Source organism: Balaenoptera ricei, chromosome 6 (assembly GCF_028023285.1).
Source record: "Balaenoptera ricei isolate mBalRic1 chromosome 6, mBalRic1.hap2, whole genome shotgun sequence".
Taxonomy (NCBI): Eukaryota; Metazoa; Chordata; class Mammalia; order Artiodactyla; family Balaenopteridae; genus Balaenoptera; species Balaenoptera ricei.
In genome coordinates, this window is record NC_082644.1 from 70,240,781 (window position 1) to 70,262,429 (window position 21,649).

Sequence of the window (21,649 nt, forward strand, 5' to 3'; positions counted from 1 at the left end):
GCTTCCTTGGTTTTGCTTAGGTTTGTTCAGTAGTAAGGTCTGGCTGGAGACTGGAGGATGTGAGGAGGGGAGAAGCGAGGGTATTTCTCCCGTCTCTTTCTCTGCTTCTGGCAGCATCCCTGGCCACTGCTGTGTCCCCTCCGGAGCTCCAGCAACCACCAGGCCACTCTTCCTGTTGGTCCCAGATGCCTACGGGCAGCCGTCACTTGTGGGCTCCCGTCTTTGTCCATCCAACCCCCGGGATGAGAGTGGCTTCTTACCGTTCCCAATTTCCAGTTGCCTCACTCTTTGCTCCTTTGTCTTTTTAAACACCTTCTGTCATATTAAATCCCCTCTATTGAATGAACCCTCCACTGGCGTGGGTTCTATTTGCCCGACTGGACGCTGTATAGTACAGGCTCCCTTTGGTTCTGCATATTATTTACCCTTCTCAAGCTTGTCTAGTAGGTAGAAACTTAAGTAATGTTTACTTTAAAAGTAAATTTAACAGGGCTAGCTGTAGATGTAGTTAATATGGTTAAACTCCTTTAAACCTCATATCCCAAGGCTAGACCCACAGTGGTTTTCTTTGGTTGTTGTTCTAGGCTCAACATCTGCAACGATATAGGTGTGTGGCACCAATGAATATCTTAACATTTAAAAAATAAATAAATAGTTTAAAATACTTACAGGTTATTATCCCCTTTAAAAATATAGTAGGGCATAACAAGGGCAGGGAATTCATCTGAGAGCAAACAAGCAAATGATTGGCCCAGGTTCCATCCCTCAAAAAACAAGATAAACGTGTGTGTGTGTATGTGATATTAAGCTATATATTTGCATGTAGATATTGGCGCTTACCTTACCATGCAGATATATATACATGCATACACATGGCATTTATAAATTCATATACATAGCTATACATACAAGTGCAGATGATTTAACTATTTTTAAAGGACTATGGTCCTTTAGTAGTCTTTAAAGTGTTTATTTAAGTATAATGATCAAAGCCAAAGGATGATTCATTTAAAAGCTCCTATGTTGTGTATCGAATTTCTATTGATTGTTTTGATACAATAATGGAAGCAAATTTTAAATTTGGAATGGAGTAGATAGAGACACTGAAGGAAAAAGACTCGATGGCATCCAGACAGAAGAATTTTTTGCCAATAAGAAGGGAGTGAATGGGCAAGTGACAGCCTTGGAGACAGTGGAGTCACATGACGTTTCCCCTGAATTAACTAAGGGATTTGGCTTCAAGGTCTATGGGGGAGAGGAGCGGGAAGGGTTGGTTTCTAGGGAACAGTTTGCTCCTGCTGCCTCAGTCTGCTCCTGGTCTAAGTCACCAGCAGGCACGGCTGCTGCTGGGGAGGTGTGGGTGATGGTCCAAAGGGACACCTGAGGGGCTTCTCTCCGGGGATTGTCAGCACTGGGCAGGCCAGGATCACATGAAGGAGAGCGGCAGCCGTTAGGGTTTTCTGAGTCAAAATGATGGCAGGTTCCTTTGAGGGACATGTGCTAAGGCAGAATCTAGCGGCATCGGGTCCCTGATGCGTCTTCCTGTGGACTTCAGAGATAGACTGGCCTGAATTCAAATCCCAGCTCAGCAACCTACCAGCTACATGAAGTTGAGCACATTATGCAATTTCTTGAGCCACAATCTCTGCCTTCATAAAAATGGATAGGAATATGTATATAAAATGTCTGGTTCATAAAAAGCACTCAGTGATGCATTATTTTTTATTATTGATAATAATAACTGTTATTCGTATTGCCGTGTTTGTAGAATGCTTGCAAACACTTGGGAATATAATTATACACCCCTGCTTTTCTGCAGTGGTAGAGGAATACTTTAATTCCATTTTCTCACGATACCGACTAAGAAATGGAAGCCCAAAGAAGGTAAATAACTTGCCCCAATTTACTCCTTACTTGCTCAGCTAGAGAAAAGTAAACACAGAACTGTAGCCCATTCCATGGCCCTTTCTTCTAAACCAAGATCAACAAACATTCCAACTGGGTGTACCTCTCCCTGCTCACCCCCTTTACAGTGACTTTCCCAACAATGGTAGCAAAATCCATGAAGAATGGCATCACATCAGCACCAAATCTTTTTCCTTTCCCTCATTAGAGTCTAACTCCCTGCCTCTTTTCATCTCTTGTTTTCATACCAGTGCTTAATTCTTTTTCTCCCCTGAATCTTATTATCCACTCACCCTTCATTAAATTCTCTGATATACTGTGCCTATTAGTTTATTTTTTAAGTCACTCAACAAACATGTACTGAGCACTTCTGACACTGGAGAATAATTGCTTAAGGAAATACCAGGGGCTCAAAACCTACGAAGGAAATGAATTTGTAAACAGAAATTGCAGTACCCGTGCTCAAGAAGGGGACAGAAGACCATGGGGGCCCCATGAACCTCCCACCAGCAGGAGGCAGTATAGCAAGATGGTCAATGGCACAGGCTCTGGAGTCGGAGGCACTGGATTTGAATCTCAGCTCCCTCCATCCATGTGTGCCCTTAGGGTAACTGTCTAGACTCAGAGGAGGAAGTGTATTTTCCTCCTTTGTAAAGTAGGAATAATCATAGTATCTGCCTCAGAGGGAGTGCGGGGAGGAACAAAAACTTTTAAGAATTAAATACTTAAAAATATTTACAAGCTGTCATCTCCCTTTAAATATACAGCTGATCAGAATAAGGACAGGAGATCCACCTGAGAGTACATAGTAAGCATTCCATCAAAGTGCTTTCTTGTTTCCATAAGAAGGAGAGTAAACAGAGATTTGAATCGTCATTGAATAGCCAGGGTTTAGGTTATTTATGAAAAAGGATCAGGATCTCTCCTCTTTCTGCAGCCAGAGCAAAAATTTCATAGTTCTGCTCCAAACCCAAATGATTATTGCGATCAAGAGAGGCTGAAGAACTGACCCTGAGGGTGGTTGATGATCGACTCTGTATGGAGGGTGGCCTGCCAGAGCTGATGGGCGAAGCTTGTTCAAATCCTGCATCTTACAACCTGTGTGGTCCAGCTGTGGGCTGAACAAAGAGAGGCATGTGTGATGTGAGAGCTTTGAATAGAGCCTGAGACTGCATGTTCCTCTGTGTGGGAAAATGGTTTACTCAGTGAATACTTGATTTCTTTCTAGCATCCTTTCCTACTAAGGAGCATAGGGCTGAAACCATGAGGATATTTCCCTGCCTTGCTGGCTCTATTTCTTGGGCAAGATGAGCTTATCATTTTCTATTCAGCTCCCAGCTAAGAGAGAAGTTCCACAGGCAAAAGCAAAAACACACTGACAAAAAAAATCATGATAGCCGGAAAAAAACACGAATGTCCTCTGCCCTGCTCCAGTGTTTGAAAAAACGAACTTTCTGGAAAAGAGACATTGGATTAATTCTTCAACAGGCTGGCACACTTGCGGGTTTCAGCTAAGGGGAATCTGTAAACTCTGTTAATCTGTGTGTATTCTATGGTCGTGTGTGTGTGTGTGTGTGTGTCGGTGGGGGACTGGTTTAAAGGCAATTGCTGTAGCTCAGACAGGGTGGGAACTCATTTTTGTTTGGAATCAAATGTATTCAGAGCTGGATCAAATGAAAAACTTTATTCAGCATTTTCTGAAAGAAGCCATGCAAGGTCTCCTGTCTCAGCATCTAGGACCACAAATGCCACTGAAGTCACATAGGCTGTGTACACGCACACATATATGTAATTTTTAATATTCCCCCCATGACCAGAATGGATTTGTTCCATTCAGTGGGAAGCCACAACATTTATTACATCTCTTTCTCAAATAAACCTCAAAGCTAGCATTTCATCTTTCCTCATGTAATCATCATAAGGTAGAAAATGAAATTTTCCAAACCTAAAAGCATGTTGCTAAGAGCTCCAGGGCACTGCATGTCACTTCTTACTTTGATGTGTTCGTGGAAGGGGGTGGAGGATGGCAAAAAAACATGAGAAAGGAAAGAAAAGAGAAAGATGCCCTGCATCTTCCTTGGGATTTTCAGAAAGCTTTTTTTTTTTTTTTTTTAACTCTTTATGTAGTGACAAGATGGAGCTGATTAAAAGAAGACAAGGAAAGTCTTGGTGCCAGACTACTTCATTCCAGAAAGGCATGTAAGAACTCCTGTCAGAATCAGGGATGATTTCACAGCCCCTCTTGCATATTAATGAACTACAAGTAACCTCAGTTTAGTGGTGCAGATGCAACATTTCAGGAACCGTGCCAGGATTCAGCGATAAATGCCAGCTCCAGGGGAAATACATTTCATGATAGAATTAGGAGATCAGCCATCTGAGACGTCCACAGAAATCACCCCCTACCCTTCGAAATGCAAGGCGGTTTCTGGGGAGCAGGGCGCTGGTGGCGTGCTGGATGTGGGGTAGACGGGGTTATTTATCTGAATCTGGTTCCTGTACATTCGTTCCATCTTCAACTCTTCTGATGCTGCCTATGTCCTCAAACAACAAATCAATCCACCAGCCTCAAGGTCAAGTTCAGGTGAACTGATTAATTTTGCTGCCTATTTTTCTGGTGTGATTTTTAAAAAACTGCTTAAACCTCGAATCCTCTTGCTTTAGAAGCAAAGCATCTCTTTTCACCAAGCTCATCCTCCTGCCACTGCCTGTCAGGCGCTTTTCCTTCACGACTTCCTACAACCTGTGGTTTGCAGACAGAAGACACACTCCCAGCAATTCTATTCTCTCCCAGCGTTCCTCCAGAATTTGCTGGATTCTCAACCCCTTGCTCACTCATTCCCCTTTGCCCCGTACGCAGAGTACAACCGTCACTTCGTCTGTGCTCACCATCTGTTTCTAAAATTCCTCTGATACAGAAATCACATGACAGTTTGAGGTGCAGCCATCTCAATATTGCAAGGTTTCGCTTGGCAGGGTTTGGAAGCGATGGCTGCTGTATGGCTCTGCCTTATGAAACTGACCAGCTAACGTGGTGTGATAGCTAGCTAGCCCTCTAGAAGGACCTTCAAAAGCAGCCGCCGACTCTCTCAGATGTTTTTGTGAGACTGAAAATAGAGAATAAAGCTGCAGCCTTCATTTTCAGCTGAGACCCAGGCTCGACTGCAGCCAAGAAGAGAAAACATGGATGGAGCTGTGCTCTGTGCTGTCGCGTAAGGAAAGAGCATCACCAGGTTTGACTCTGTTGCTCTCTAGGTCAATCCTTGCCACCACATTGCGCATATGAAAACACTGAGATTCAGCAGCTTAACACAATTATTCTTTCTTGCCCAGAGGCCCAGATGAGCTGGGGGTCGGCTGACCTTGCCTGGGCCTCCTCCCTGGGTTGGCCTCCAAGCTGCGGATTATGTCCAGGTCTGCTCCACGTGTCTGTCTTCCTCTTGGACCAGGGGACTACCTCTACCAGGTTTATGTTCGTATGGTGATGGCAGAGTGCAAGGGGATAGATCCAACTGTGCTTGGGTCATATCTGCTAACATTCCATTGGTCAAAGCAAGTCATGTGACCAAACTCGAAATCAAGGGCAAGGAAGGATAGTCACATGCTTAAGCCCAGGTTCAATGGGGATCAGAAAGTAGGCTTCTCCCATGGAGATAGGGAAGGGGTAAAAATAATTAAGTAATAACTTATGATCTACCACACTTACTGTGGTGGACAGATGGGTGCCCTTCCAAGTACCCATTTCTTCTTTTGGTAATGACTTTGATTTTCATACTGATATCTAATTTCTTAGTGGTTACACCTTTTGGAGAAACTGAGGCTCAGTCAGGTTCTACAGATTAGGTCTGTAGATCAGGCTTATGTTACCAGCATAATCTTGTCCCTGTCCACAATTATAGGTTTAACAATAAACTCATGATCTAATATGGACCATTTAGAATGGAGGATATATTTGCTAGGAGCTCCTGGAAAACAGGCTTTCTTCTTATGCTGTGGGAACTACTAGAAGATATGCTGTCGGCAGCGTGGTTACAGGCGGGCTTTTTGCAACTGCTGGGCTGTGATGATGAAGCTGGCACACAGAGGAGGATGTACGTGAGATAATTGCAGGAAAATCAATCCATCCCCTAATCAATCCTAACCTGAAGCTCACACAATTTCAGGGTTTTTTAGTTAAGTCAGCTAATACATTACCTGATTATTTATTGAGTTTTCAAATCACTTGCAATTACACTGCTTCAGTGAATTCACTCTCTGGGTGACTTTGGGATACTGGGTGTGTGTGTGTGTGCCTGTGGGTGCACATGCGTGTGCGTGTGGGTGCACATGCGTGTGCATCTGGCTTGTATGGTGTGATATTAATTCCTCTGGGCCTCGGGTTCCTGATCCACAATATGGAAATAATTGTTGTATACAATAATGTGATAGTGTATGTCAAGGCCCTCGTACACAGCAGGTAGAGCCATCTGCACATTTCTGCAGGTTGTTCCCCAGATAAGAGAACGAGGGGGCACTGAAGACAGAATCAATTCACCAAGCCCTGTGCCTATGGAGTTACCTCCAGCAAGAGAGGATGTCTTTTTCTAACTTTCCCCAAATCCATGGGTTAGCAGAGGCCCTGATAGAAGACATTTAACAAACATCAGTTCCTTATTTCCCCATCTGTAGTCATTACTTCTTTTGATAGTTAGAAAATAACAACTGAATTTTCCGTTGTTCAGCAATAGGATTCTTAAGGAATGTTGTAAAATTTTTATTGTTTCTGTCTTGAAAAGCAGTTGATTTCACCCCTATTCTGTGGTCACTTCTTTTCCCTATTCCTTTCCTGAAGCTCATTTCTTTTCCCCCTCTGTTCCTTATTTCCTATCTTCTCCTGCTTTTCCACTAGCCTCCCCCTTCTGGCCCCTTCCTTTCTTTCTTCTCCCCAGCCTCTGCCTGTTTTTGCCTCCCTCTCTTACTCTAGGAAATGACTTCTGAGGACATGGCCTCTGCAACCTCAGGGTCTTTTCATGTCAGAGCTGATAGGCATTCTCCAAGAGCAATACCTTGAGTGAGACATATCTGAACACTAATCCTGTTTCTATGACTTTGGACATACTAAGCTCTCTGGGCCTTGCTTTTCCCCTCAGTAGAATTGGTCTAATTCAGGGCCGGTGTGGAGGACTCAATGAAATAATGTGTGTCAAACTTCTGAGCCTACATAATCAATCAATAAGCTGTAGCTTCTTCTCCTAGCTTCGCCAATTAAGGTCATAGCTATACATGCCAAGCCTGGAGTAGCCACCAAACATTCAGCATACAGCAGTCGCCTCTGACTTAAATAGAACAGCTGCTGATGCCATTATTTTCCTGCCTTAGCTTTCTTCCCTATAAACAAGTCTTCACCTAATTGTTTGAAGAGCTGAAACATCTCTTGTCCAAACATGGACAGAGAACATAGGGGTGAACACTCCAGTTCATGGCTACTGAGAGAATTCTGGGAACGCTTCCCACATGCCCTCAGGCAGATGGTTGGCCCACATATATTTCAACAACACAAATTAATGTAAAACATATTCATGTATGTATTAATTAATGCTAATGTATTCACAAGAGATTTGGATAACGGGCAGTCCATTTTGACACCTCCCTCCTAATCCATTCGCCCTAAAGAGACTAAATTTTGCTTAATTTTTGGCTCAAACAAGTAGATCTCCTGTGATTTGGGGTGCCTGTTCTCTTCACACTCCCTATGGCCACCTGCTGGCTATCGAAGAATTACTCTAATTGGTAAAAAAGCCTTCCATACTGTAATTAGATGAGAGGAGAGATGGGGTCTGTGCAAATACTAGACTAAATTAGCACCTGAGTATGAATGAATACGTGTCTCAGAGAAATATGATAAAAATAGGTGTAAGAGTAAATTAGTATTTGAAGAAGAGGCTGAAAATGAAGGAGTAGTCACTTGGGATGGGAGGGGGGCCCAGAAAGGGAAGGGGAATCCAGGGGTGAAAAAGGCAAGCACGAAGACATTAGAAAATTGCCCAGAGTCAGATCTTTGTATCTTGAAACAGAAGCTGTGTTCTGAGGAATTTTTTTTCATGGAGTAGCATGACACAATTTAGGCAAGGTTGAATTTTAAGGGTGATTTTGTCACCGCTGTTTTTTAAAACTGAGTTGCCTTCAGTAGAGGAGGATTTTCCTTAGGGAATTATCTAATGGTAAAGCTTGAATATAGAGTTTAGAGACTAATAAAGTCTCTGCCTTCCAAAAGTTTATAGTCAAATTTGGATAACTATGGAACGAGATAAGACAAATATCAAAGGCAAATGTATCTAACATCCTGCTTTCTTTTGACCCTCCCCTTCTGCTGGCCTCATGTCTGAGGGATACGCAGGTCTTTGGGAATTGGGTTGTCAGACCTTCTGTTACTGGGAGGTATACAGTTAAATAGGAAGACCATCCTGAACCTGGAGGAGTTAACACTCTGCTTTCTTCCTCCCTATTGTCACTTCTCTGTTCAAACTGGAAGATTTTCACTCTAGAAACAAAATGCATAACCCACGATGAAAGACAAATCATTAAAACAGGGGATGAAGAAGAATATAGGCCAAATCTGGAATGGATACCAATGAGAAAAGCAAAATAATCCCTTCCATTTTCCTGTGCTGGGCAGTTTTCAAAGCCCTTTCAGAAGCATCATCACAACCACCCTGTGGAGACTTCAAGGTGAGTGGTAGAGTCCAGGTTGACATTCAGATGGGTTTCTGCTTCTGTAAAGTAAGGAGCTTTGAGAAAGTGGTTATTGTGACAGCACCTCCACGATGGTCTCCGTATCACCCACCTCCCAGTATTCATGCCCTTGGGTAATTCCTCCCCTTGAATATGGGCAGGATCTAGTGACTCTTAAAGACTAGACCATGGCAGAAGTGATGGGATATAACTTATGAGATTAGGTCATAAAAAGACTATGGCTTCTGTCTTAGGAACTCTCTCTCTCATCCTCTCTCCCTCTTGGATATTTTCACTCTGGGGAAAGAAAGCAGACCTTTTAGTGAAGAACTGATGTCTCTGGTCAAGAGCCAGAGAGGATGGGAGGCTGGGCAATATCCATGTGAGAGAGCTTGGAGGCAGATCTCCCCCCAGGTGAGCCTGAGGTGACTGCATCCCTGGCCATCCACGTGACTGCATCCTGTGATACCCTGAGCCAGAGGCATGAGCCAGAGGCATGCACCTGAGCTACTCCAGGATTCTTGACCCACAGAAACTGTGAGATAATAAACATTTGTGGTTCTCAGTTGCTGAGCCTTGTGGTAATTTGTTACGCAGCTATGTATAACTAATATAATTGCCTTTTGTCTTTATAAACTATGCTTTATTTTTTTTTGCTTATTATTAAACCCTGAGATATGCTTATTATTAAAACAGAAAAATAAAGATATGCTTATTATTAAAACAGAAAAATAAAGAAAACCAAAAATACTCAGGAGTGGTAACCAAGAGTTTATCAATACTCTCCACAGAGTAGCCAGAGTGAACCATTTAAAATGTGAATCATATCAATCAATCCCCTGTCCAAAACCATCCAATGGCATCCCATTCCATTGGAATATAATCTAAGGTTCCTACAGTGGCCTCCAAGGCCAATATGACGCCCCTGTTATCCCTCTGATCACATGGTGTTGCTCTTTCCCTCATTCACTGAGCTCTAGCAAGCCTGGCCTCTTGATACTTATCAAGTCTGTCCTGCATACTCTTGCTTTGTTTTGTTGGGGTTTTTTTTGACAATTAGAAATTATATATATTTAAGGTATACAATGTGATTTTTTGATATACATATACATTGTGAAATGCTTACCAAATCAAACTAATTAACATATACACCACCTCCCGTAGTTACCGTGCATGTGTGTGTGTGTGTGTGTGTGTGTGTGTGGTGAGAACACCTGAGATCTACTGTCTTAGCAAATTTCAAGTATACAATATATTATTATTAACCATAGTCACCATGCTCTATATTAGATCTCCAGAACTGATTCACCTTATAACTAAAAGTTTATGCCCTCTGGTCAATATGTCTCCTTTTCCCCCATTCCCCCCAGCCTCTGACAACTACCATTCTACTCTCTGTTACTATGAGTTTGTTTTAGATTTCACATATAAGTAAGATCATATGATATTTGTCTTTCTGTGGCTTATTTCACTTAGCATAATGTCCTCCAGGTTCAAATATCCATGTTGTTGCAAATAGCTGATAAGGGGTTAATATCCCAAATATATAAGAAATTCATACAACTCAATAGCAAAAAACCCACAAAAAACACATAACCCAAATAACTAGATTAAAAAAATGGGCAAAGGACTTGTATAGACATTTTTTCAAAGAGGACATACAAATGGTTAACAGTATATGAAAAGATGCTCAACATCACTAATTATCAGGGAAACACAAATCAAGATCATAATGAGATAATTGTTGGTGAGGATGTAGAGAAAAGGGAACCCTTGTGCACTATTGGTGCAGCCACTATGAAAAACAGTATGGAGGTTCCTCAAAAATTTAAAAGTAGAACTACAATATCATCCAGCTATCCCACTTCTAGGTATATATCCAAGGGAAATAAAATCACTATCTCAAAGAGATATCTGCGCTCTCTTGTTTATTGTAGCATTACTCACAGTAGCCGAGATATGGAAGCAACCATATATGTAAATGAATAGACAAAATGTGATATATACTGGGTGTGTTTACTTTATTCTTGTATTTGTGTTTTTTAGAAAAGTGAATAATCAATAAGTGGCTTAAGTTTTGCAATAATAGCATTTGATACTCTTATTTTCTATCTATCTATCTACATATATATATATACACACACATATATATATATAATTAAGCCTTAAAAAAGAAGGAAATCCTTCCATTTGCCACATGTCTCAAGTGCTCTTGCTCCAGGGTCATGTGCTTACTGTTTTCTTTGCTGAACTGTTCTTCCCCCAGATGGTCACATGGCCTACCTCCTCATCACATTCATCTCTCACATGTGGCCTCGTTAGGTCCCTGTTTAAATCTTACTTCACAGAGACACTTTCCCTGGATACCCCGTCTAAAATAGCTCCCTTCACCTACTCTCTTCATGCTTTACCCCTCCTCATAGCATTCTGTCATGTTATTTCCTGTTACTTTTTGTGTTATTGTCTGTCTCTCTCCCACTAGAGTGTTGGTTCTCTAGATGCAGGGATTTTGTTTTGTTCACTGCTGTTTCGTCAGTCCAATAAATATTTGTTGAATGAAATTTATGAATGCTATATTGATTGTATTTCCTTTCATTCTTTACTCTCTCTTTTTCTCCCTCTACAAAGGTTTTCAGATGTTTAGATAGTTTAGTTCTACAAGCAGAAAATAAAACATATTTTAGAAAGATAAAACTACAGTTTTCAGATTTTTAGAATTCTTAGAACACAATTTCTATATAGTATTTTATCACAGGGACAGAAATTCCTGAACACATAGGGATGGCATAAAAAACCCAGCTAAGCTTTCTGAGCTTCAGTGCCCTCATCTTGAATACGGAGATGCTCAAACACATGAAATAAGACAGGGAACTCACCTTGCACAGGGGCACACAGTGAGAAATCAATAAATGGGAAAGAAACAGGGATCTCATATCAGGAGTTTCAGGGAGTATTGTAAATAACAAAGATATTTATTGTAGGTTTCTTTGGAAGAGTGTTTACAAAAAGAAACACACATGGCCAAGTTCTTCTTTGCCCATTCATCTCCTCATATCTTCTGTTCCCCCTTTTGGTCCCATATAGTCCCCTCACTGGTATAATATTTTTTCTCCTTCCTTTCTTTCAATGTAAATCAAGCTATTTCCTCCACAACTTTAGATGTAGGGCTCCCACCCTCAACTCAGTAATTCATTCTGGTGAAAAATATTTGAGGACTGGGGAGGGAGAACAGGAAGGAAAGACTTTAGCAGAATTTTCCTGGGATTCAGGCAGGGTTTTTGAAGTAGGAGACAGAAAAAGACACTGAAAACACACATGTTAGTATATATATATTTTTTTCTATCATACATACATTATAATGTATTTAACTATTCCTAATTATTAGACACTCAGTTTCAGAGCTTTTGCTATTCTAAATATTGCTGTGCTGAACATCTTTGTATGTTCCTTATTTTTCTAGGATGGCATATTAGTTGGGGTTCAGAAAGAAAAAGGAGGCACACTTAAATGGGGCAACTGAGGACTATTTAAAAATGTGTAAGCAGCATTAAAGCATCAAGAGCTGGTGAACAGCTGGGAGCTGTCACCACCCCAGGTCCAAAGGGGCAAAAAGAGGGAGCAGTAACTGGAACTGAGAGACAGAAGTGGAGCTGAAGCTGTGGAGGTGGCTGGAGTTGTAGGAGATGGCCTCCCAAGATGAGCTGTGGTCTGCACTAGAGGAATTCAGCCACTCCTAACATGTGGCCTTGCCAGGGAACTATATGCTCCCACCTTTCTCTCTTCCCATTCTCTGATCTCCTACTGGAGATTTCCATTGGCTGAATCCAGGTAGAAATCAGAACACTAGGGAGCCCATGATGCAGAAAGGAAGAAGGGTGGAGAATAGATCTGGAGGACCTAGTGGAGAATATCCATGAGAGAAGGACCTCTAGAAGTGCAATTTCTAGGTCAAAGGGTAAATTAGGTTTAACATGTTTAACATATATTGCCTTAGATTTTTAAAAAAATACAATCTTACTTTCTATTATAGAGGCTTCTATATGTTTACCAAAATCTATTTCCTAGTCCCTCTGGAACAAAAAATAGCCTATGTTTCCCAGCCTGCCTTGCAGGTAGGTGTAGCCATGTGACTGACTTCTGGTCAAGAGGTTATAGATGGACGTGATAGATGCCCTTTCCAGATCTAAATCATAAAAACTTCCTATGGGCAATCCTTCAGCCTCCTTTTCCTTCTTGTCCATTTAAATAAAAAGATAACCGTGGTGACCTTGGCTATCATCTGTTGAAGATGGTAGAGCTACAATATGGCAGATGCCTGGGTCTTGCTGTTTAGAGGAGGGCTACTGGAGACACATGCACTGAGACCTTAGTGAGCCTAAACTTGTATGTTGCTATGTCACTGTAGCAGACACTTCTGCTACCATATGCCACAGTCTTGCATCTCCTCGGCCCACCTGTGATTTCTACTGCTGCTGAGGTAAAGAGTTCTATAAAAACTCGGACAGGCTTTGTGTTGATTGTATCCCACCTCAAATATACACTGAGCATCTTTCTATATTTTGTCCAGGGGACTTCTCTGCCCCTGCAGGAATCTACTTGGCCTGCATGCAAGCAAATGTATCATGGATAAGCAAGAGTATTAACATCTCCAGGAGCAACCCTCAAAACAATGCAGACAGGAGTGGGTCAATAAATGCTCCAGTTTCCACCCTTCAGAAAGACAGTTCTAGGAGGCATTCAGTACACAATTCCTGTAGAACTGAGCCCACAGCAGTGGCCTTGATAACACATTTCATAGTGTGCTTTCCTTCTTCCCTGTCTCTCCTTATTCCTTCATTTTTGTCTCCTGGGATCACTTTCCAAATAAACTACCAGCACTCAGGTCCTTGATGCCTTCTGCTTTTGAAAGAACCCAAATTAAGACAGACATTGATAGTTCCATGTTTATCTATTATAACTCCTAGAATTATTGTAAGAAATAACGTAAGTAGTATCATTAAGCAGGATGCTGTCATAATAACATTTAAAACATGGGCATTGATATAGAGGTCAGGGAAGAGCAGTGAGGAAACTGATATTGGAGGCTGGAAAAAAAAGACATATTATGCAGTGACAAAACACTTCGTAAAACTGCTGTCTGTGATGACTTGGAAGAACACACTGTGTGTTACTGAGACTGTAGCTTGAAGGGAAGTGGTTGTCAGAAATCAGTGTAATGGAATATGTTGGCTTTTATTTTCTACTTTTAGCAAATTATTACAAAAAACAGATAACCGTGGGTGAATGGATAAACAAAATATGGTATATATATATACACAATGGAATATTATTCAGCCTTAAAAAGGAAGGAAATTCTGGTACATGCTACAACGTGGATGGACCTTGAAGACATTATGCTAAGTGAAATAAGCCAGTTACAGAAAGACCAAATATGTAAAAAAGGATTCCACATAGATGAGATACCTAAAGTTGTCAAATTCATAGAGACAGAAAGTAAATGGTGGTTGTCAAGGGCTGGGCCAAGGGAGAATGGGGAGTTAGTGTTTAATAGGTACAGAGCTTTAGCTGGGGAGGATTAAAAGAGTTCTGTGCTGGGGCTTCCCTGGTGGCGCAGTGGTTGGGAGTCTGCCTGCCAGTGCAGGGGACACGGGTTCGAGCCATGGTCTGGGAGGATCCCACATGCCGCGGAGCAACTCGGCCCGTGAGCCACAATTGCTGAGCCTACGCGTCTGGAGCCTGTGCTCCGCAACAAGAGAGGCCGCGATGGTGAGAGGCCCGCGCACCGCGATGAAGAGTGGCCCCCACTTGCCGCAGCTGGAGAAAGCCCTCGCACAGAAACGAAGACCCAACACAGGCATAAATAAATAAATGAATAAAAATTAAAAAAAAAAAAAGAGTTCTGTGGATGGATGACGATGATGTTTGTACAACAATGTAAATGAAATTCATGCCACTGAATGGTACATTTACAAATGGATAAGACGGTAACTTTTGTTGTAAATATCTTTACTACAATAAAAAAGGAGATAACCTCAGAACGGAATTGACCAGTTTTCACACAGGATAAAAGGGATTAGAGAGTCCAGATATTTGGGACACCAAAGGTTGGAAAAGCTGTTGCTTCTGGACCCCAAATAGTAAGAGATAAGCATGGAAAAGGATTTATGCAACAAAGGTCCAATAAAACTCAGCCCTGTGGCAAAGTTCAGATTGAGGGCTTGGCCTTCTCACCTGTACCATAATTCTAGACAGCTTTAAGAAAGTCATCACTGCGGGGGCTTCCCTGGTGGCGCAGTGGTTGGGAAGCTGCCTGCTAATGCAGGGGACACGGGTTCGGGCCCTGGTCTGGGAAGATCCCACACGCCGCGGAGCAACTGGGCCCGTGAGCCACAACTACTGAGCCTGCACGTCTGGAGCCTGTGCTCCGCAACAAGAGAGGCCACGATAGTGAGAGGCCCGCGCACCGCGATGAAGAGTGGCCCCCGCTTGCCGCAACTGGAGAAAGCCCTCGCACAGAAACGAAGACCCAACACAGCAAAAAATAAATAAATAAATACATAAATAAATTTAAAATGAATAGGATATTCTTTAAAAAAAAAAAAAAAAAAAAAAGAAAGTCATCACTGAAATCAGAGAGGAAGAGGGGGGTGGTGATAAAGCAAAGAAATAAATCAGGTCTGAAAATCATGATTAGGAGAGAATTTTGGGTGTGGTTACTGGTACATGAAACTGAATGGAAGCAAATAGATCAGAAGCTGACTATGTGTCTTAGGGTACCGTGATTGCCAATGAAACCACAAACCTGGACTGAAAATCCCTTTAACTATGTGAGGCTTAAAACAACCTTCAGGCATCCACATTTATACCAGCTTGAAGTGTGCAGTGAAAACCGTACAGCCCTGAAGGAGCGTTTTTTCCTCAATAGCGACTTTGAAAATGGACAATAAAGAATTCTCAGAAGGCAGAACCAGAAGCCAGGAGCAATGTGTAAGAGAGTTGCTCCCATAGAGCAGAATCAGTGCTATTTGTTCCCATTCCTACATTGTCTCCATGGGGGTACTGATTGTTTTCATCCTCTCCCTGTCCCACTATTGAGTGGGTGTGTTGGGATGAGATGAAGGAGAAAATGATTTGTCTTTTTAATTCAAAGCCTGCTGGACCGCAAGGAGTCACATCTAGACGGATGGCATGGACTGTGTGTATTCTGGAGACGCAGAGCTTTGAAACGGGTACAGCGGCTGGTTGGGGCTTTTGAGTTGCTTCTCAAAGTTGTTGCTGGGGAGGAACAAGTGTGTTCTTTGTGTGAGAATGAGAGTCAAATGGAAGAGCTGAGTGTGGCCAAGACTTCGATGTGTTCACCATCACTTGTTTTCCTTCATACTGGGTACACAACTAGACTACATTTCTCAGCTTCCCTTGAGTCTAGATGTGGCTAAGTGACAGAGATCTGACCAATGAGGATGTAGGAAAAGCTGATGTATGTGACTTCCAGGCATGGCCCATACAATCCTCCCAGGGGGTCATCTTTTCTCTTTCTGGAATGCAGGAATGGGTACATCTCCTAGGAAAAACTTGGGATTCACTTGTTGAAGATAGCAGAGCCACAAAATGGAGAGGGTCTGGGTCTCTGAACCACACTTGAAAAAAATGTACCCCATCAGGAACAACTTTACTAGACTGTGATAAGAGCAAGAAATAACTTTTTTTTGTGACAGCCACTGATTTTACTTTTTCCTATACCAGGGACTAGATTTACCTCTACTGACATACTACTATAAAGATAATATATGCTTGAATATAGATGATTTGGTGAAGTCAGAAAGTAAAAGAAAATAAAAACTCCGTTTTTCCACTCCCCAGAGTTAACCACTTTTAATATTTTAGTGTGTTTTCTTACTGACATTTTTTTCTATGCATTTATTTTTGCATAAAAACATTCATACGTCTTAGATGGAAATATTATGAAGAGAGTTTTGGTGATAGAAAGTATTTCCCAATCTGGATCTCTAATTGCTCAGGTTATTCAACATATGTTTTAAAAATGTAAACTCCATAGTTGATTAAAATCATTACCAATAAAAATGAACTTGAAGAGATTTTTCTTATCTTACTGATATTCATACATGCTATGAAGCAAAGAATTGTCTGTTATTTTCACCATTTCACGCTCAGCGAGTAACACAGTGACAGGCAAATAGAGGTACTAAATAACTATCTGTTGAGTAAACTGACATATGAATGAATGGATGAATGAATGAATGAGCACAATTCTGCTTTAGTACAACAGGAAAAAAGTTGTTCATTAATCATCCTGGCAGTGTCTAAAGTATGTAAATAACTTAACCATTTTAGATGGGTTGTACCAGTTGTTTTAAAGATACATCAAAGATGCTAAGATATGCCCTTTGAAGGGTGGAAGGAAGAATATGGCTAATGAAAATATTTCTTCTTCCTACCACACCGTCCTCGGGCTGACCGTGGTGGACCTCTTGAGCACAGTCGATCCGCAGCCTCTGCGCCCCGCACCGCCTCCTGTGGAAGCTTGAGCCGGCTGTGTAGCTTTCTCCCTTTGTCTCATAACCATGTCCACCAATGAGAATGCTAATTCACCAGCTGCCCGCCTTAACAGGTTCAGGAACAAGGGGAAAGACAGAACAGAAATGAGGCGGCGCCGAACAGAAGTTAATGTGGAGCTCAGGAAAGCTAAGAAGGGTGACCACATGCTGAAAAGGAGAAATGTCAGCTCTTTTCCAGATGCTGCTGCTTCTTCACTGCAGGAAAACCGCAACAACCAGGGCACTGTAATTTGGTCTGTTGATGACATTGTCAAAGGCACAAATAGCAACAATTTGGAAATCCAGCTCCAAGCTACTCAGGCTGCTAGGAAACTGCTTTCCGGGGAAAAACAGCCCCCTATAGACAGCATAATCCGGGCTGGTTTGATTTCAAAATTTGTGTCCTTCTTGGGCAGAACTGATTGTCGTCCCATTCAGTTTGAATCTGCTTGGGCCCTCACTAACATTGCTTCCGGGACGTCAGAACAGACCAAGGCTGTGGTAGATGGAGGTGCTATCCCAGCATTCATTTCTCTGTTGGCATCTCCCCACACTCACATCAGTGAACAAGCTGTATGGGCTCTAGGAAACATTGCAGGTGATGGCTCGGTTTTCCGAGACTTGGTTATCAAGTATGGTGCAGTTGACCCGCTGTTGGCACTTTTGGCGGTTCCTGATTTGTCATCTTTAGCATGTGGTTACTTACATAATCTTACCTGGACACTTTCAAATCTTTGTCGCAACAAGAATCCTGCACCCCCCTTAGATGCTGTTGAGCAAATTCTTCCTACTTTAGTTCGCCTCCTGCATCACGATGATCCACAAGTTTTAGCTGATAACTGCTGGGCTATTTCCTACCTTACTGATGGTCCAAATGAATGGATTGAAATGGTTGTGAAAACGGGGGTTGTACCCCAACTTGTGAAGCTTTTAGGAGCTACTGAATTGCCAATTGTGACTCCCACGCTAAGAGCCATAGGGAATATTGTCACTGGGACAGATGAACAGACTCAGGTTGTAATAGACGCAGGAGCACTTGCCATCTTTCCCAGCCTGCTAACAAACTCCAAAACTAACATTCAGAAGGAAGCTACACGGACAATGTCAAACATCACAGCTGGCCGCCAGGACCAGGTACAGCAAGTTGTAAATCATGGATTAGTCCCATTCCTTGTTGATGTTCTCTCTAAGGCCGACTTTAAGACACAAAAGGAAGCTGTATGGGCTGTGACCAACTACACAAGTGGCGGAACAGTTGAGCAGATCGCATACCTTGTTCACTGTGGCATAACAGAACCGTTGATGAACCTCCTAACTGCGAAAGACACTAAAATTATTCTGGTTATTCTGGATGCCATCTCAAATATCTTTCAGGCTGCTGAGAAACTAGGTGAAACTGAGAAACTTAGTATAATGATTGAAGAATGTGGAGGTTTGGACAAAATTGAAGCTCTACAAAACCATGAAAATGAGTCTGTGTACAAAGTTTCATTAAACGTGATTGAGAAGTATTTCTCTGTGGAGGAAGAGGAAGATCAAAATGTTGTGCCAGAAACTACCTCTGAAGGGTTTACATTCCAAGTTCAGGATGGCACTGCTGGGACCTTCAACTTTTAGATTGTACATCTGAGGCATAAAGTTGTTTGTTGTGTACTATGTTTGGTAGAAGTTTGTCTTACTGTTTCTCTACTAAGAACTCTTTACACGTGGTTTGTTACTGTAGCATTTTTTACAAAGAAACTATTCTTGAACAGTTCCAAACTGTACATACTGTATGAAGCTTCTCCTCTCAATGGGTTTCTTATTTCTATGTGGAATTTCATATCTTGCAGTGTCCTGTAAATAAAGATTAAATTCCAAAAAAAAAAAAAAATTTCTTCTTCCTTAAGAAAAGAGCGGAAGTAGAAATAAAGAACAGCAGAATACAGGCCACATCCTTGCCCCAGACTGTAGTATCCACCTGACAATATATCAATATAATTTAAATGGATCTTGAGTTTATAGGCTAAACAGAAAGGTATGACCTTCAAGTCTTTTTATAACTTGAATTCTCCATTCTAGAATTCCTAATATGACTTCATTTCTCCATTAAGTAGCATGCATACTAAAGTAATTTTTTTTTAAAGGAAGGCCCTTTTAAATCTGAGGAGTTTTTCTCTTTAAAGACAGACTATTTGGGAAAAATTCTTAGGTCACAACTTTCCAAAACCGTAGATACCGCTCCCATGAATTATTGCATATAACATTTCAGAGAAATTTTAGGTCAACCTGATAGCTTTCTCCTTTGATGATCCTTTTTGTTAATTTCCCTTATACTTAAAGGGTTTTTCTTCCCTATATGGTTAAAATTCAAAATTTTTGCCAGAGTTTGTCTAAGTGTGTTTGCCAGTTTTCATCAAATGTGACATGGTGACTCTTTCAGTTTGTTCATTTGTCTTTTTCAATTCAGGTAGGTTCTTTAATTATCTTAATCACAGACTGCTTGCGTGTGGCTGCCTCGCTCCAGGGGCCTCCTAAAACCAGAGACTATGTCTGAGCCATATGTATATCTTCAGCCTTTGGCACAGCAGTGATGGGTGATTGAAGTAATGAAGATTAGAGTTACCTGGGAAAATCTCTAGTAAAGGAAGTATCCATGCATTGATAGAATGACACTTTACTGCTTTTGACTTCCACATGATTTCATGGATCTACATGGACCACAATGATTGTGAAACTTTGGCCAGGTGATGGGATATTAGTAACTGTGATGCCAGCAAAAACCTGAAGAGCATTTGTACATTGATGCTTGCTCTCTGCAGATGCCTAGGGAACCCTGAGACTGCCCTGTGAAGATGGTAAGCTAGAAGCCCACTAGAAGATGCAGAGCCACATGGAGCAATGATGAGCTAACTCAACTTAGGTGTCACCCCTCCCCCTCTAGACCCACTAGGTTACCTACAGCCAGACATCTGAGTGAGATCATTTTTGACCATCCAGCTTCAAACAAACTCAACCAGGCCAGAAATACTTCTCACTGACCCACAAAACTGCAAGAGAAATCCAAATATTTGTTGTTTCAGGCCACTGACTTCCAGGGTAATTTGTTATGCAGCAAAAGCTAATTGATACAGGAAACCACTGAATTATTCTAATTAGGAGGATGACATTAACTGATTTATATTTTAAAAGGATAACTCTGGATAATATATTCTTGGGAAGTGGGTCCAAGAATGGAAACAGCAGTTAGGAGGCTATTGCAATAATCCAGTTGAGCGATTTAGTGGGTCTGTTCCAGGGTGACAGCAGATCTCTCTCAGGGGAGAGAACTGAATACATTTAAAACATAGTTTGAGGAAGAATTGGTTTTGAGGAATTGTTTTGTTCAGAGGGAAAAATGGTAAAAAATACCCTGCAATAAGAACTAGACTCATACTTCTCAAGAGGTGTACATGATTCTAGAAGACAATGGAGCAATGCCTACCAATTTTAAATGAAAACAATTTTGAACCTAGAATTTTGTACTTAACCAAACTGTCAATCAAACGTGAAGACAAAATCCAAGCATTTTCTGACACGCAGAGACTCAGAATGTTGGCCTTTCAGGCATACTTTCTGAGGAATTCATTGAGAAATTACAAGTTTTTATACCAAAACATGGAAGATGTAAGCCATAAACTAATCCAAAGTCTGCTCCAGATATTGTTTGTTGGCTCTCAGCTACACACTGATTTTCTGTACTCGCCTGTGTATTTCTGGGCCTGAGAGCCTGAAAACTACCTTTTTGAGACTCCATTGTTAGCTGGGTTCTAATTTATTTTATCCTGTGGGAGAATTTTGAATGCAATTAGAAGATAGGAGGAAGGTAGAAGACCTTGTGATTCTGGCAGTGGCTTCAGTAGCTTTAACACAACTGCACCAGCCATGTTGGTAGAACTTCCAACAGCATCTGCAGAGCATATGTTCCTAGAGCATCAAGGTATTGGAGGCTATGGGCTTCTTCTCAGTGGTAGAGGGAAGTGTGGGCTCGGGTGTTTCTGCAAGGGTGGTGGTGTTTACTGCAGTTACTGTCTCTGGGTAATACCACCTTCTTCCTCTTACTCCTTCTGTCCTTCCAACACTTTAGTAATGAATTACCTCAAGAGGAAATTCATTCCTCCCTGATTTAATTATCTAGAGTGGTTTCTGGTTTTCTTGGCCTGGGAACTGAATGATAGAGTCCAATGAAATGAAATCATAGTCTGAAAGACATTTTAATAGGCCCTGAAAGCAATCGATCTGTTTTATATAGGAAGTCAACAAGCTCTGAGTACCTTCAAGAAAAAGAATGGAGTCATTTCTAAGCATTAGAAATGAAAGTTTAAGGAATATGATAAAGAAACCATGTATTTCTTCTCTGAAAAAGAAAATATGATTACTAACTCCAGAAAAAACAAAAGTCTAATAGGAAAGTCATGATGAAAATATAAAGCAAACTAAAATGTAACATGATTTTGAGA

At 41.5% G+C, this 21,649-nt stretch overlaps 1 protein-coding gene across 1 annotated transcript; it reads left to right on the top strand.

Moving 5' to 3' along the window:
• The first annotated feature begins 17,139 nt into the window (after window positions 1–17,139).
• On the top strand, window positions 17,140–18,889 carry LOC132367847 (importin subunit alpha-1-like). Its single transcript, XM_059926452.1, has one exon. The coding sequence runs from the start codon at window positions 17,199–17,201 to the stop codon at window positions 18,786–18,788; it is 1,590 nt and encodes a 529-aa protein (XP_059782435.1). The 5' UTR covers window positions 17,140–17,198; the 3' UTR covers window positions 18,789–18,889.
• The last annotated feature ends 2,760 nt before the right edge of the window (window positions 18,890–21,649 follow it).